This window comes from Anomaloglossus baeobatrachus, chromosome 1 (assembly GCF_048569485.1).
Source record: "Anomaloglossus baeobatrachus isolate aAnoBae1 chromosome 1, aAnoBae1.hap1, whole genome shotgun sequence".
NCBI classification, from domain to species: Eukaryota; Metazoa; Chordata; class Amphibia; order Anura; family Aromobatidae; genus Anomaloglossus; species Anomaloglossus baeobatrachus.
Window position 1 is genome coordinate 975,407,910 of NC_134353.1, and position 14,462 is coordinate 975,422,371.

General features: G+C 52.2%; 1 protein-coding gene across 1 annotated transcript in view; it reads left to right on the forward strand.

Moving 5' to 3' along the window:
* Positions 1-14,462, forward strand: part of TLN1 (talin 1) — a 245,387-nt gene that overhangs the window by 201,029 nt on the left and 29,896 nt on the right. The window contains exon 31 of the mRNA XM_075330534.1: positions 11,918-12,011. Within this exon, the coding sequence (XP_075186649.1) occupies positions 11,918-12,011 (94 nt within the window). The remainder of the gene's footprint in view (positions 1-11,917; positions 12,012-14,462) is intronic.

Below are 14,462 nucleotides of genomic sequence, written 5' to 3' on the forward strand. Positions count from 1 at the left end.
AATTCGCTGCCACCAACCGATTTACGGTAACTATTAGCCGAACACACAGACGTGGGATTCAAGATCGAGATAACAGAACAACCCAAGATTAATTATATAATTTAATCAGCCTAAAGCACACTAGAAACTACAATATATACAATAGGGAATCTACAGAATATACATATGTCAGAGTACAGTTACAGACAAAGCATGGGTTACAAACAGGCATACACAGTTCCAGCAGTTACCTTGTTGCGTCTGGCCACAGGGGGGCGCTGTAGACCAGGTTTCCAGGAACTCCCACAGATGTTTCCTGCACGTGCCCCCAGCGAAAAGAACACTGGAAAATGGCCGAAGTAGGGTTATCAACCTGGGCAAATCCAGGTCCCCTCCTACCTTCGTGACCTCAGAGGGAGCACTGCTCCACCCCTGGCTGGAGTTATGGACAAAATCCACAACATGGAATATGGCCATAACTTGGCCTGGGAGCGTCGTAGGCGGACGCCAATGCTCTCATTGTGACAGTTATGAATTTAGCTACAGAATGAGAGGTTTCATGACTTGTCTACTAGTTCCACATTGGCTGATATCACGCCTGGGGTATTTCCCAAGCTCCCGCTCCCATAAAAAGGGTGTGCCAGCATCGTCCGCATGCGAAAACACCATTTTTATGGTTGCCGTATTTATCGGAAATATGGCTTGCGAGATATGAACCATTTTTTACTGGAGTCGTTCTGTCTGGCTAGTTCCAGAGCCTTATAATGAGATACAACTCTTGTTACAGGGTGACGGCAGGGAGTCATCCTGTGTCCTTTGTTCCCACATCACCTAATTTCCATATCACAGGAGATGGCCATGGGATGGGTTGCTAAACAAGTTGTGTGAAGGAAAGGGGGGGTGACACCAGGAGAGGGCTTCCTGACATAACTTGAATATCATGATTTATCGTCATATCTCCGGATTTACCTCACACCTCCCCCCTTTTGAGGGCGCTAGGGGGCAGCACACTCCGGTGTTCCCCCGTGCGCCCGTCCGCGACCTCTCCTTGTCGGGACAGCCCGTCTGCGTTACCGTGGTCACGGCCCCTTTTGTGGCGAATGGTGAAGTTGTATTGCTGGAGCGCAAGGCTCCATCGCAACAGTCGTCCATTCGTCCCAGAGACGGTGTGCAACCAGCTGAGGGGGTTGTGGTCCGTCTCCACGATGAAGTGGCGCCCGTATAGATAGGGTTGCAGACGCTGCAGGGCCCACACTATGGCCAGGCACTCCTTCTCCATTGTGGAATAGGCCACTTCCCTCGGTAACAGCTTCCTGCTCAGGTACAAGACTGGGTGCTCTTGGCTCGCAGAGTCCACCTGGCTGAGCACCGCACCGAGGCCGAAGTCACTGGCGTCGGTCTGTACTACAAACGGCCGCGTGAAGTCGGCTGCCTGTAGCACGGGCGGGCTGGACAGGGCGTCCTTTAGGGCCCGGAAGGCTGTCTCGCAGTCCATTGTCCAATCGACTGCAGAGGGCAGCTTCTTCTTGGTGAGGTCCGTCAGGGGCTTTGCCAGGCTACTATAGCATGGAACAAACCTCCTATAGTACCCAGCGGTCCCCAAGAAGGACATCACCTGCTTCTTGGTCCTGGGGGTGGGCCAGGATGCGATGGCCTCCACTTTCTCAGGCTCGGGCTTCTGGTCTCGGATGAACTGGCGGAGATCCTCAGGGCAGTTCCACAAGAGTTGCTCCGTGATGACCAAGTCCAGGATCTCCGGTCCGGTGGAAAGCTGCAGGCCTTGGGTCCAGTGGTCGGCAGCTCGGGCAAGTGCCCGCCTGTGGTCAGCCCAGGAGTCCTTTGGTCCCTTCTGTAGGCTCCGGAACTTCTTGCGGTAGGACTCTGGAGTGAGGTTGAACTGTTGGATCAGGGCCCGCTTGATGGTGTCGTAGCCCTGATCTGCCTCAGCAGGCAAGTCCCCAAGGATTTCCAGGGCCTTACCCCTTAAACGGGGGGTCAGGTATTTGGCCCACTGGTCCTTGTCCAGATGGTGCTGCAAGCAAGTCCGTTCAAAAGCAGTCAAGAAAGAGTCCAAGTCTCCATCCTTCTCCAGCACTGGGAAGTCCTCAACACGGACCTTTGGAAGTTTGGTGTCTTGAAGGTCACGTGTGGCTGATGAGGGCTGGAGCTTGGCTAGATGCAGCTGGTAGTCACGGTCTGCCTGTCGCTCCGCAGCCTCACGCTCTGCCTGGCGCTCTTCACGCGCTGCTTGCCGCTCCGCAGCCTCAGCATCACGCGCTGCCTGCCGCTCTGCCCTGCGCTCTGCCAGGAGTTCCTTGTAGCCCTTCTGGTCTCCAGCCTGGAGAAGGGCCATAGCCATTTGAAGAAGGCTATCCGAGCCTCCCAGGCTCGGTGGAATGGCACGTGGTGATCTGCGGCCCGCTGCGGAGCCTGGTGCTTCACTGTCCATTGCAGAGCGGAGGGCTGGCATCTGGCTCGTTGAGGACCCTTGGGTGAGCTGCTCCTCATCTTGTCCATAATTGCTAGGTTGTGCAATGTCCTCTGCAGAGCTGTTTTCTGGCGTCGAGCTCCTGGAGGACTCGTGGGCAACCTCCTCATTACTGTCCACAGCACCGTCCTCCCTCTCTTCGGCTCCTGCCTTAGCATTGGCCAGTTGCATAGCTCTGCTCCTGGTGCCATCAGCCATTCTTGCAGACTTTTGGTCACTGACACAGAACTGACACCTGATGCCTCCACACACCTTACAGTATCTGCACTCTGACACTCTAGTGTTGAGCTAGTCTGAAGACCCCAGCAGCCACAGCTGCTGCAGGCAGTCTTTAGTGTCTGGGAGTATGGGTCTCACACTCACACACACTATTATCTCGATCCCACCGCTATGCCACCAATATGTCACAAACCACCGGGGGGGTCACTCAGAAATCCCCCGCGCTGGCTACCAGTACGTCACAATCGGGGGGTAACAAGTGGGGGTCACCCCTCCTTTATACCTCCCGACCGACAGACAGAGCACGTGACGCGCTCTCTAGCGCCCCTCTTATAGTCAGGCCAATTATGGAATTGCCCGACAATAAGCAAGGAGGCCGCTATACTACTTATGCCGATTATTGAAGGGTCCCCGGTGAGAGTAAGGTATATATTCCCCCGACCTCCGCGGGCGGAATATATAAAATCTCCCCGAATCTCACTGGCCTCCCCACAATAATCCTTGGCACAATTCGCTGCCACCAACCGATTTACGGTAACTATTAGCCGAACACACAGACGTGGGATTCAAGATCGAGATAACAGAACAACCCAAGATTAATTATATAATTTAATCAGCCTAAAGCACACTAGAAACTACAATATATACAATAGGGAATCTACAGAATATACATATGTCAGAGTACAGTTACAGATAAAGCATGGGTTACAAACAGGCATACACAGTTCCAGCAGTTACCTTGTTGCGTCTGGCCACAGGGGGGCGCTGTAGACCAGGTTTCTAGGATCCTTCCCACAGATGTTTCCTACACGTGCCCCCAGCGAAAAGAACACTGGAAAATGGCCGAAGTAGGGTTATCAACCTGGGCAAATCCAGGTCCCCTCCTACCTTCGTGACCTCAGAGGGAGCACTGCTCCACCCCTGGCTGGAGTTATGGACAAAATCCACAACATGGAATATGGCCATAACTTGGCCTGGGAGCGTCGTAGGCGGACGCCAATGCTCTCATTGTGACAGTTATGAATTTAGCTACAGAATGAGAGGTTTCATGACTTGTCTACTAGTTCCACATTGGCTGATATCACGCCTGGGGTATTTCCCAAGCTCCCGCTCCCATAAAAAAGGTGTGCCAGCATCGTCCGCATGCGAAAACACCATTTTTATGGTTGCCGTATTTATCGGAAATATGGCTTGCGAGATATGAACCATTTTTTACTGGAGTCGTTCTGTCTGGCTAGTTCCAGAGCCTTATAATGAGATACAACTCTTGTTACAGGGTGACGGCAGGGAGTCATCCTGTGTCCTTTGTTCCCACATCACCTAATTTCCATATCACAGGAGATGGCCATGGGATGGGTTGCTAAACAAGTTGTGTGAAGGAAAGGGGGGGTGACACCAGGAGAGGGCTTCCTGACATAACTTGAATATCATGATTTATCGTCATATCTCCGGATTTACCTCACAGTGCAGTACCTCCTCAGTGTGGGCGGGGTATAGTGGTATATAGTGCAGTGTCTCCTCAGTGTGGGTGGGGTATAGTGGTATATAGTGCAGTACCTCCTCAGTGTGGGCGGGGTATAGTGGTATATAGTGCAGTACCTCCTCAGTGTGGGCGGGGTATAGTGGTATATAGTGTAGTGTCTCCTCAGTGTGGGCGGGGTATAATTGTATATAGTGTAGTGTCTCCTCAGTGTGGGCGGGGTATAATTGTATATAGTGTAGTGTCTCCTCAGTGTGGACGGGGTATAGTGGTATATAGTGCAGTGTCTCCTCAGTGTGGGCGGGGTATAGTGGTATATAGTGCAGTACCTCCTCAGTGTGGGCGGGGTATAGTGGTATATAGTGCAGTACCTCCTCAGTGTGGGCGGGGTATAGTAGTATATAGTGTAGTGTCTCCTCGGTGTGGGCGGGGTATAATTGTATATAGTGTAGTGTCTCCTCAGTATGGGCAGGGTATAGTGGTATATAGTGCAGTACCTCCTCAGTGTGGGCGGGGTATAGTGGTATATAGTGCAGTGTCTCCTCAGTGTGGGCGGGGTATAGTGGTATATAGTGCAGTGTCTCCTCAGTGTGGGCGGGGTATACTGGTATATAGTGCAGTGTCACCTCAGTGTGGGCGGGGTATACTGGTATATAGTGCAGTGTCTCCTCAGTGTGGGCGGGGTATAGTGGTATATAGTGTAGTGTCTCCTCAGTGTGGGCGGGGTATACTGGTATATAGTGCAGTACCTCCTCAGTGTGGGCGGGGTATACTGGTATATAGTGCAGTACCTTCTCAGTGTAGGCGGGGTATAGTGGTATATAGTGCAGTACCTCCTCAGTGTGGGCGGGGTATAGTGGTATATAGTGCAGTACCTCCTCAGTGTGGGCGGGGTATAATTGTATATAGTGTAGTGTCTCCTCAGTGAGGGCGGGGTATAGTGGTATATAGTGTAGTACCTCCTCAGTGTGGGCAGGGTATAGTGGTATATAGTGCAGTACCTCCTCAGTGTGGGCGGGGTATAGTGGTATATAGTGCAGTACCTCCTCAGTGTGGGCGGGGTATAGTGGTATATAGTGTAGTACCTCCTCAGTGTGGGCAGGGTATAGTGGTATATAGTGCAGTACCTCCTCAGTGTGGGCGGGGTATAGTGGTATATAGTGCAGTACCTCCTCAGTGTGGGCGGGGTATAGTGGTATATAGTGTAGTGTCTCCTCAGTGTGGGCGGGGTATAGTGGTATATAGTGTAGTACCTCCTCAGTGTGGGCGGGGTATACTGGTATATAGTGTAGTGTCTCCTCAGTGTGGGCGGGGTATACTGGTATATAGTGCAGTACCTCCTCAGTGTGGGCGGGGTATACTGGTATATAGTGCAGTACCTTCTCAGTGTGGGCGGGGTATAGTGGTATATAGTGCAGTACCTCCTCAGTGTGGGCGGGGTATAGTGGTATATAGTGCAGTACCTCCTCAGTGTGGGCGGGGTATAGTGGTATATAGTTCAGTACCTCCTCAGTGTGGGCGGGGTATAATTGTATATAGTGCAGTACCTCCTCAGTGTGGACGGGGTATAGTGGTATATAGTGCAGTACCTCCTCAGTGTGGGCGGGGTATAGTGGTATATAGTGCAGTACCTCCTCAGTGTGGGCGGGGTATACTGGTATATAGTGCAGTGTCTCCTCAGTGTGGGCGGGGTATAGTGGTATATAGTGCAGTATCTCCTCAGTGTGGGCGGGGTATAATTGTATATAGTGTAGTGTCTCCTCAGTGTGGGCGGGGTATAGTGGTATATAGTGCAGTGTCTCCTCAGTGTGGGCGGGGTATAGTGGTATATAGTGCAGTACCTCCTCAGTGTGGGCGTGGTATAGTGGTATATAGTGCAGTACCTCCTCAGTGTGGGCGTGGTATAGTGGTATATAGTGCAGTACCTCCTCAGTGTGGGCGTGGTATAGTGGTATATAGTGCAGTGTCTCCTCAGTGTGGGGGGCTATAGTGGTATATAGTGTAGTGTCTCCTCAGTGTGGGCGGGGTATAGTGGTATATAGTGCAGTGTCTCCTCAGTGTGGGCGGGGTATAGTGGTATATAGTGCAGTGTCTCCTCAGTGTGGGCGGGGTATAATGGTATATAGTGCAGTACCTCCTCAGTGTGGGCGGGGTATAGTGGTATATAGTGCAGTACCTCCTCAGTGTGGGCGGGGTATAGTGGTATATAGTGTAGTGTCTCCTCAGTGTGGGCGGGGTATACTGGTATATAGTGGAGTGTCTCCTCTGTGTGGGCGGGGTATACTGGTATATAGTGCAGTTTCTCCTCAGTGTGGGCGGGGTATACTGGTATATAGTGCAGTGTCTCCTCAGTGTGGGCGGGGTATAATGGTATATAGTGCAGTGTCAACTCGGTGTGGGCGGGGTATACTGGTATATAGTGCAGTGTCTCCTCAGTGTGGGGGGGTATAGTGGTATATAGTGCAGTACCTCCTCAGTGTGGGGTGGTATACTGGTATATAGTGCAGTGTCTCCTCAGTGTGGGCGGGGTATACTGGTATATAGTGCAGTACCTCCTCAGTGTGGGGGGGTATAGTGGTATATAGTGCAGTGTCTCCTCAGTGTGGGCGGGGTATAGTGGTATATAGTGCAGTACCTCCTCAGTGTGGGCGGGGTATAGTGGTATATAGTGCAGTACCTCCTCAGTGTGGGCGGGGTATAATTGTATATAGTGTAGTGTCTCCTCAGTGTGGGCGGGGTATAGTGGAATATAGTGCAGTGCCTCCTCAGTGTGGGGGGGGTATACTGGTATATAGTGCAGTACCTCCTCAGTGTGGGCGGGGTATAGTGGTATATAGTGCAGTACCTCCTCAGTGTGGGCGGGGTATACTGGTTTATAGTGCAGTGTCTCCTCAGTGTGGGCGGGGTATACTGGTATATAGTGCAGTGTCACCTCAGTGTGGGCGGGGTATACTGGTATATAGTGCAGTGTCTCCTCAGTGTGGGCGGGGTATAGTGGTATATAGTGTAGTGTCTCCTCAGAGTGGGCGGGGTATAATTGTATATAGTGTAGTGTCTCCTCAGTGTGGACGGGGTATAGTGGTATATAGTGCAGTACCTCCTCAGTGTGGGCGGGGTATAGTGGTATATAGTGCAGTACCTCCTCAGTGTGGGCGGGGTATAGTGGTATATAGTGCAGTACCTCCTCAGTGTGGGCGGGGTATAGTGGTATATAGTGTAGTGTCTCCTCAGTGTGGGCGGGGTATAATTGTATATAGTGCAGTACCTCCTCAGTGTGGGCGGGGTATAGTGGTATATAGTGCAGTGTCTCCTCAGTGTGGGCGGGGTATACTGGTATATAGTGCAGTACCTCCTCAGTGTGGGCGGGGTATACTGGTATATAGTGCAGTACCTTCTCAGTGTAGGCGGGGTATAGTGGTATATAGTGCAGTACCTCCTCAGTGTGGGCGGGGTATAGTGGTATATAGTGCAGTACCTCCTCAGTGTGGGCGGGGTATAATTGTATATAGTGTAGTGTCTCCTCAGTGTGGGCGGGGTATAGTGGTATATAGTGTAGTACCTCCTCAGTGTGGGCAGGGTATAGTGGTATATAGTGCAGTACCTCCTCAGTGTGGGCGGGGTATAGTGGTATATAGTGCAGTACCTCCTCAGTGTGGGCGGGGTATAGTGGTATATAGTGTAGTACCTCCTCAGTGTGGGCAGGGTATAGTGGTATATAGTGCAGTACCTCCTCAGTGTGGGCGGGGTATAGTGGTATATAGTGCAGTACCTCCTCAGTGTGGGCGGGGTATAGTGGTATATAGTGTAGTGTCTCCTCAGTGTGGGCGGGGTATACTGGTATATAGTGTAGTGTCTCCTCAGTGTGGGCGGGGTATACTGGTATATAGTGCAGTACCTCATCAGTGTGGGCGGGGTATACTGGTATATAGTGCAGTACCTTCTCAGTGTGGGCGGGGTATAGTGGTATATAGTGCAGTACCTCCTCAGTGTGGGCGGGGTATAGTGGTATATAGTGCAGTACCTCCTCAGTGTGGGCGGGGTATAGTGGTATATAGTGCAGTACCTCCTCAGTGTGGGCGGGGTATAATTGTATATAGTGTAGTGTCTCCTCAGTGTGGGCGGGGTATACTGGTATATAGTGCAGTGTCTCCTCAGTGTGGGCGGGGTATAGTGGTATATAGTGCAGTATCTCCTCAGTGTGGGCGGGGTATAATTGTATATAGTGTAGTGTCTCCTCAGTGTGGGCGGGGTATAGTGGTATATAGTGCAGTGTCTCCTCAGTGTGGGCGGGGTATAGTGGTATATAGTGCAGTACCTCCTCAGTGTGGGCGTGGTATAGTGGTATATAGTGCAGTACCTCCTCAGTGTGGGCGTGGTATAGTGGTATATAGTGCAGTACCTCCTCAGTGTGGGCGTGGTATAGTGGTATATAGTGCAGTGTCTCCTCAGTGTGGGGGGCTATAGTGGTATATAGTGTAGTGTCTCCTCAGTGTGGGCGGGGTATAGTGGTATATAGTGCAGTGTCTCCTCAGTGTGGGCGGGGTATAATGGTATATAGTGCAGTACCTCCTCAGTGTGGGCGGGGTATAGTGGTATATAGTGCAGTACCTCCTCAGTGTGGGCGGGGTATAGTGGTATATAGTGTAGTGTCTCCTCAGTGTGGGCGGGGTATACTGGTATATAGTGCAGTTTCTCCTCAGTGTGGGCGGGGTATACTGGTATATAGTGCAGTGTCTCCTCAGTGTGGCGGGGTATAATTGTATATAGTGCAGTGTCTCCTCAGTGTGGACGGGGTATAGTGGTATATAGTGCAGTGTCAACTCGGTGTGGGCGGGGTATACTGGTATATAGTGCAGTGTCTCCTCAGTGTGGGGGGGTATAGTGGTATATAGTGCAGTGTCAACTCGGTGTGGGCGGGGTATAGTGGTTTATAGTGTAGTGTCTCCTCAGTGTGGGCGGGGTATACTGGTATATAGTGTAGTGTCTCCTCAGTGTGGGCGGGGTATACTGGTATATAGTGCAGTACCTCATCAGTGTGGGCGGGGTATACTGGTATATAGTGCAGTACCTTCTCAGTGTGGGCGGGGTATAGTGGTATATAGTGCAGTACCTCCTCAGTGTGGGCGGGGTATAGTGGTATATAGTGCAGTACCTCCTCAGTGTGGGCGGGGTATAGTGGTATATAGTGCAGTACCTCCTCAGTGTGGGCGGGGTATAATTGTATATAGTGTAGTGTCTCCTCAGTGTGGGCGGGGTATACTGGTATATAGTGCAGTGTCTCCTCAGTGTGGGCGGGGTATAGTGGTATATAGTGCAGTATCTCCTCAGTGTGGGCGGGGTATAATTGTATATAGTGTAGTGTCTCCTCAGTGTGGGCGGGGTATAGTGGTATATAGTGCAGTGTCTCCTCAGTGTGGGCGGGGTATAGTGGTATATAGTGCAGTACCTCCTCAGTGTGGGCGTGGTATAGTGGTATATAGTGCAGTACCTCCTCAGTGTGGGCGTGGTATAGTGGTATATAGTGCAGTACCTCCTCAGTGTGGGCGTGGTATAGTGGTATATAGTGCAGTGTCTCCTCAGTGTGGGGGGCTATAGTGGTATATAGTGTAGTGTCTCCTCAGTGTGGGCGGGGTATAGTGGTATATAGTGCAGTGTCTCCTCAGTGTGGGCGGGGTATACTGGTATATAGTGCAGTACCTCCTCAGTGTGGGCGGGGTATAGTGGTATATAGTGCAGTGTCTCCTCAGTGTGGGCGGGGTATAATGGTATATAGTGCAGTACCTCCTCAGTGTGGGCGGGGTATAGTGGTATATAGTGCAGTACCTCCTCAGTGTGGGCGGGGTATAGTGGTATATAGTGTAGTGTCTCCTCAGTGTGGGCGGGGTATACTGGTATATAGTGCAGTTTCTCCTCAGTGTGGGCGGGGTATACTGGTATATAGTGCAGTGTCTCCTCAGTGTGGCGGGGTATAATTGTATATAGTGCAGTGTCTCCTCAGTGTGGACGGGGTATAGTGGTATATAGTGCAGTGTCAACTCGGTGTGGGCGGGGTATACTGGTATATAGTGCAGTGTCTCCTCAGTGTGGGGGGGTATAGTGGTATATAGTGCAGTGTCTCCTCAGTGTGGGCGGGGTATACTGGTATATAGTGCAGTACCTCCTCAGTGTGGGGGGGTATAGTGGTATATAGTGCAGTGTCTCCTCAGTGTGGGCGGGGTATAGTGGTATATAGTGCAGTACCTCCTCAGTGTGGGCGGGGTATAGTGGTATATAGTGCAGTACCTCCTCAGTGTGGGCGGGGTATAGTGGTATATAGTGCAGTACCTCCTCAGTGTGGGCGGGGTATAATTGTATATAGTGTAGTGTCTCCTCAGTGTGGGCGGGGTATAGTGGAATATAGTGCAGTACCTCCTCAGTGTGGGCGGGGTATTGTGGTATATAGTGTAGTGTCTCCTCAGTGTGGGCGGGGTATAATGGTATATAGTGCAGTACCTCCTCAGTGTGGGCGGGGTATACTGGTATATAGTGCAGTACCTCCTCAGTGTGGGCGGGGTATAGTGGTATATAGTGTAGTGTCTCCTCAGTGTGGACGGGGTATAGTGGTATATAGTGTAGTGTCTCCTCAGTGTGGACGGGGTATAGTGGTATATAGTGCAGTGTCTCCTCAGTGTGGGTGGGGTATAGTGGTATATAGTGCAGTACCTCCTCAGTGTGGACGGGGTATAGTGGTATATAGTGTAGTGTCTCCTTAGTGTGGGGGGGGTATAGTGGTATATAGTGCAGTGTCTCCTCAGTGTGGGGGGGGTATAGTGGTATATAGTGCAGTACCTCCTCAGTGTGGGCGGGGTATAGTGGTATATAGTGCAGTACCTCCTCAGTGTGGGCGGGGTATAATTGTATATAGTGTAGTGTCTCCTCAGTGTGGGCGGGGTATAGTGGAATATAGTGCAGTGTCTCCTCAGTGTGGGCGGGGTATAGTGGTATATAGTGCAGTACCTCCTCAGTGTGGGCGGGGTATAGTGGTATATAGTGCAGTACCTCCTCAGTGTGGGCGGGGTATAATTGTATATAGCGTAGTGTCTCCTCAGTGTGGGCGGGGTATAATGGTATATAGTGCAGTACCTCCTCAGTGTGGGGGGGGTATACTGGTATATAGTGCAGTACCTCCTCAGTGTGGGCGGGGTATAGTGGTATATAGTGCAGTACCTCCTCAGTGTGGGCGGGGTATACTGGTTTATAGTGCAGTGTCTCCTCAGTGTGGGCGGGGTATACTGGTTTATAGTGCAGTACCTCCTCAGTGTGGGCGGGGTATAGTGGTATATAGTGCAGTACCTCCTCAGTGTGGGCGGGGTATAGTGGAATATAGTGCAGTACCTCCTCAGTGTGGGCGGGGTATAGTGGTATATAGTGCAGTACCTCCTCAGTGTGGACGGGGTATAGTGGTATATAGTGTAGTACCTCCTCAGTGTGGGCGGGGTATAGTGGTATATAGTGCAGTACCTCCTCAGTGTGGGCGGGGTATACTGGTTTATAGTGCAGTACCTCCTCAGTGTGGGCGGGGTATACTGGTATATAGTGCAGTGTCTCCTCAGTGTGGGCGGGGTATACTGGTTTATAGTGCAGTGTCTCCTCAGTGTGGGGGGGTATAGTGGTATATAGCGTAGTGCCGCCTAGGAGAATCTCCCACGCCGTCCGCCCGATATATTTGCCTTTGTAGTTTTTTCGCCTGTCAGTAACGTTTGTTTCCTCAGGGCGGTGACTGACAGCATCAATCAGCTGATCACTGTGTGCACACAGCAGGCGCCGGGCCAGAAGGAGTGTGACAACGCTCTGCGGGAGCTGGAGGTAACAGTGCCATCAGTGCAGGGAGGACCCGACTACTGAGGAAATCAGTGCAGGGAGGAGCCGACTACTGAGCATATCAGTGCAGGGAGGAGCCGACTACTGAGGAAATCAGTGCAGGGAGGAGCCGACTACTGAGGATATCAGTGCAGGGAGGACCCGACTACTGAGGATATCAGTGCAGGGAGGACCCGACTACTGAGGATATCAGTGCAGGGAGGACCCGACTACTGAGGATATCAGTGCAGGGAGGACCCGACTACTGAGGATATCAGTGCAGGGAGGACCCAACTACTGAGGATATCAGTGCAGGGAGGACCCGACTACTGAGGATATCAGTGCAGGGAGGAGCCGACTACTGAGGATATCAGTTCAGGGAGGAGCCGACTACTGAGGATATCAGTGCAGGGAGGAGCCGACTACTGAGGATATCAGTGCAGGGAGGACCCGACTACTGAGGATATCAGTGCAGGGAGGACCCGACTACTGAGGATATCAGTGCAGGGAGGACCCGACTACTGAGGATATCAGTGCAGGGAGGACCCGACTACTGAGGATATCAGTACAGGGAGGACCCGACTACTGAGGATATCAGTACAGGGAGGACCCGACTACTGAGGATATCAGTGCAGGGAGGACCCGACTACTGAGGATATCAGTGCAGGGAGGACCCGACTACTGAGGATATCAGTGCAGGGAGAACCCGACTACTGAGGATATCAGTGCAGGGAGGACCCGACTACTGAGGATATCAGTGCAGGGAGGACCCGACTACTGAGGATATCAGTGCAGGGAGGAGCCGACTACTGAGAATATCAGTGCAGGGAGGACCCGACTACTGAGGATATCAGTGCAGGGAGGAGCCGACGACTGAGGATATCAGTGCAGGGAGGACCCGACTACTGAGGATATCAGTGCAGGGAGGACCCGACTACTGAGGATATCAGTGCAGGGAGGACCCGACTACTGAGGATATCAGTGCAGGGAGGACCCGACTACTGGGGATATCAGTACAGGGAGGACCCGACTACTGAGGATATCAGTACAGGGAGGACCCGACTACTGAGGATATCAGTGCAGGGAGGACCCGACTACTGAGGATATCAGTGCAGGGAGGACCCGACTACTGAGGATATCAGTGCAGGGAGAACCCGACTACTGAGGATATCAGTGCAGGGAGGACCCGACTACTGAGGATATCAGTGCAGGGAGGACCCGACTACTGAGGATATCAGTGCAGGGAGGACCCGACTACTGAGGATATCAGTGCAGGGAGGAGCCGACTACTGAGGATATCAGTGCAGGGAGGAGCCGACTACTGAGGATATCAGTGCAGGGAGGACCCGACTACTGAGGATATCAGTGCAGGGAGGAGCCGACTACTGAGGATATCAGTGCAGGGAGGAGCCGACTACTGAGGATATCAGTGCAGGGAGGAGCCGACTACTGTGGATATCAGTGCAGGGAGGAGCCGACTACTGTGGATATCAGTGCAGGGAGGACCCGACTACTGAGGATATCAGTGCAGGGAGGACCCGACTACTGAGGATATCTGTGCAGGGAGGACCCGACTACTGAGGATATCAGTGCAGGGAGGACCCGACTACTGAGGATATCAGTGCAGGGAGGACCCGACTACTGAGGATATCAGTGCAGGGAGGACCCGACTACTGAGGATATCAGTGCAGGGAGGACCCGACTACTGAGGATATCAGTGCAGGGAGAACCCGACTACTGAGGATATCAGTGCAGGGAGGACCCGACTACTGAGGATATCAGTGCAGGGAGGAGCCGACTACTGAGGATATCAGTGCAGAGAGGACCCGACTACTGAGGATATCAGTGCAGAGAGGACCCGACTACTGAGGATATCAGTGCAGGAAGGACCCGACTACTGAGGATATCAGTGCAGGGAGGACCCGACTACTGAGGATATCAGTGCAGGGAGGACCCGACTACTGAGGATATCAGTGCAGGGAGGACCCGACTACTGAGGATATCAGTGCAGGGAGAACCCGACTACTGAGGATATCAGTGCAGGGAGGAGCCGACTACTGAGGATATCAGTGCAGGGAGGAGCCGACTACTGAGGATATCAGTGCAGGGAGGACCCGACTACTGATGATATCAGTGCAGAGAGGACCCGACTACTGAGGATATCAGTGCAGGGAGGAGCCGACTACTGAGGATATCACTGCAGGGAGGACCCGACTACTGTGGATATCTGTGCAGGGAGGACCCGACTACTGTGGATATCTGTGCAGGGAGGACCCGACTAATGAGGATATCTGTACAGGGAGGACCCGACTACTGAGGATATCAGTGCAGGGAGGACCCGAATACTGTGGATATCTGTGCAGGGAGGACCTGACTACTGAGGATATCAGTGCAGGGAGGACCCGACTACTGAGGATATCAGTGCAGGGAGGAGCCGACTACTGAGGATATCAGTGC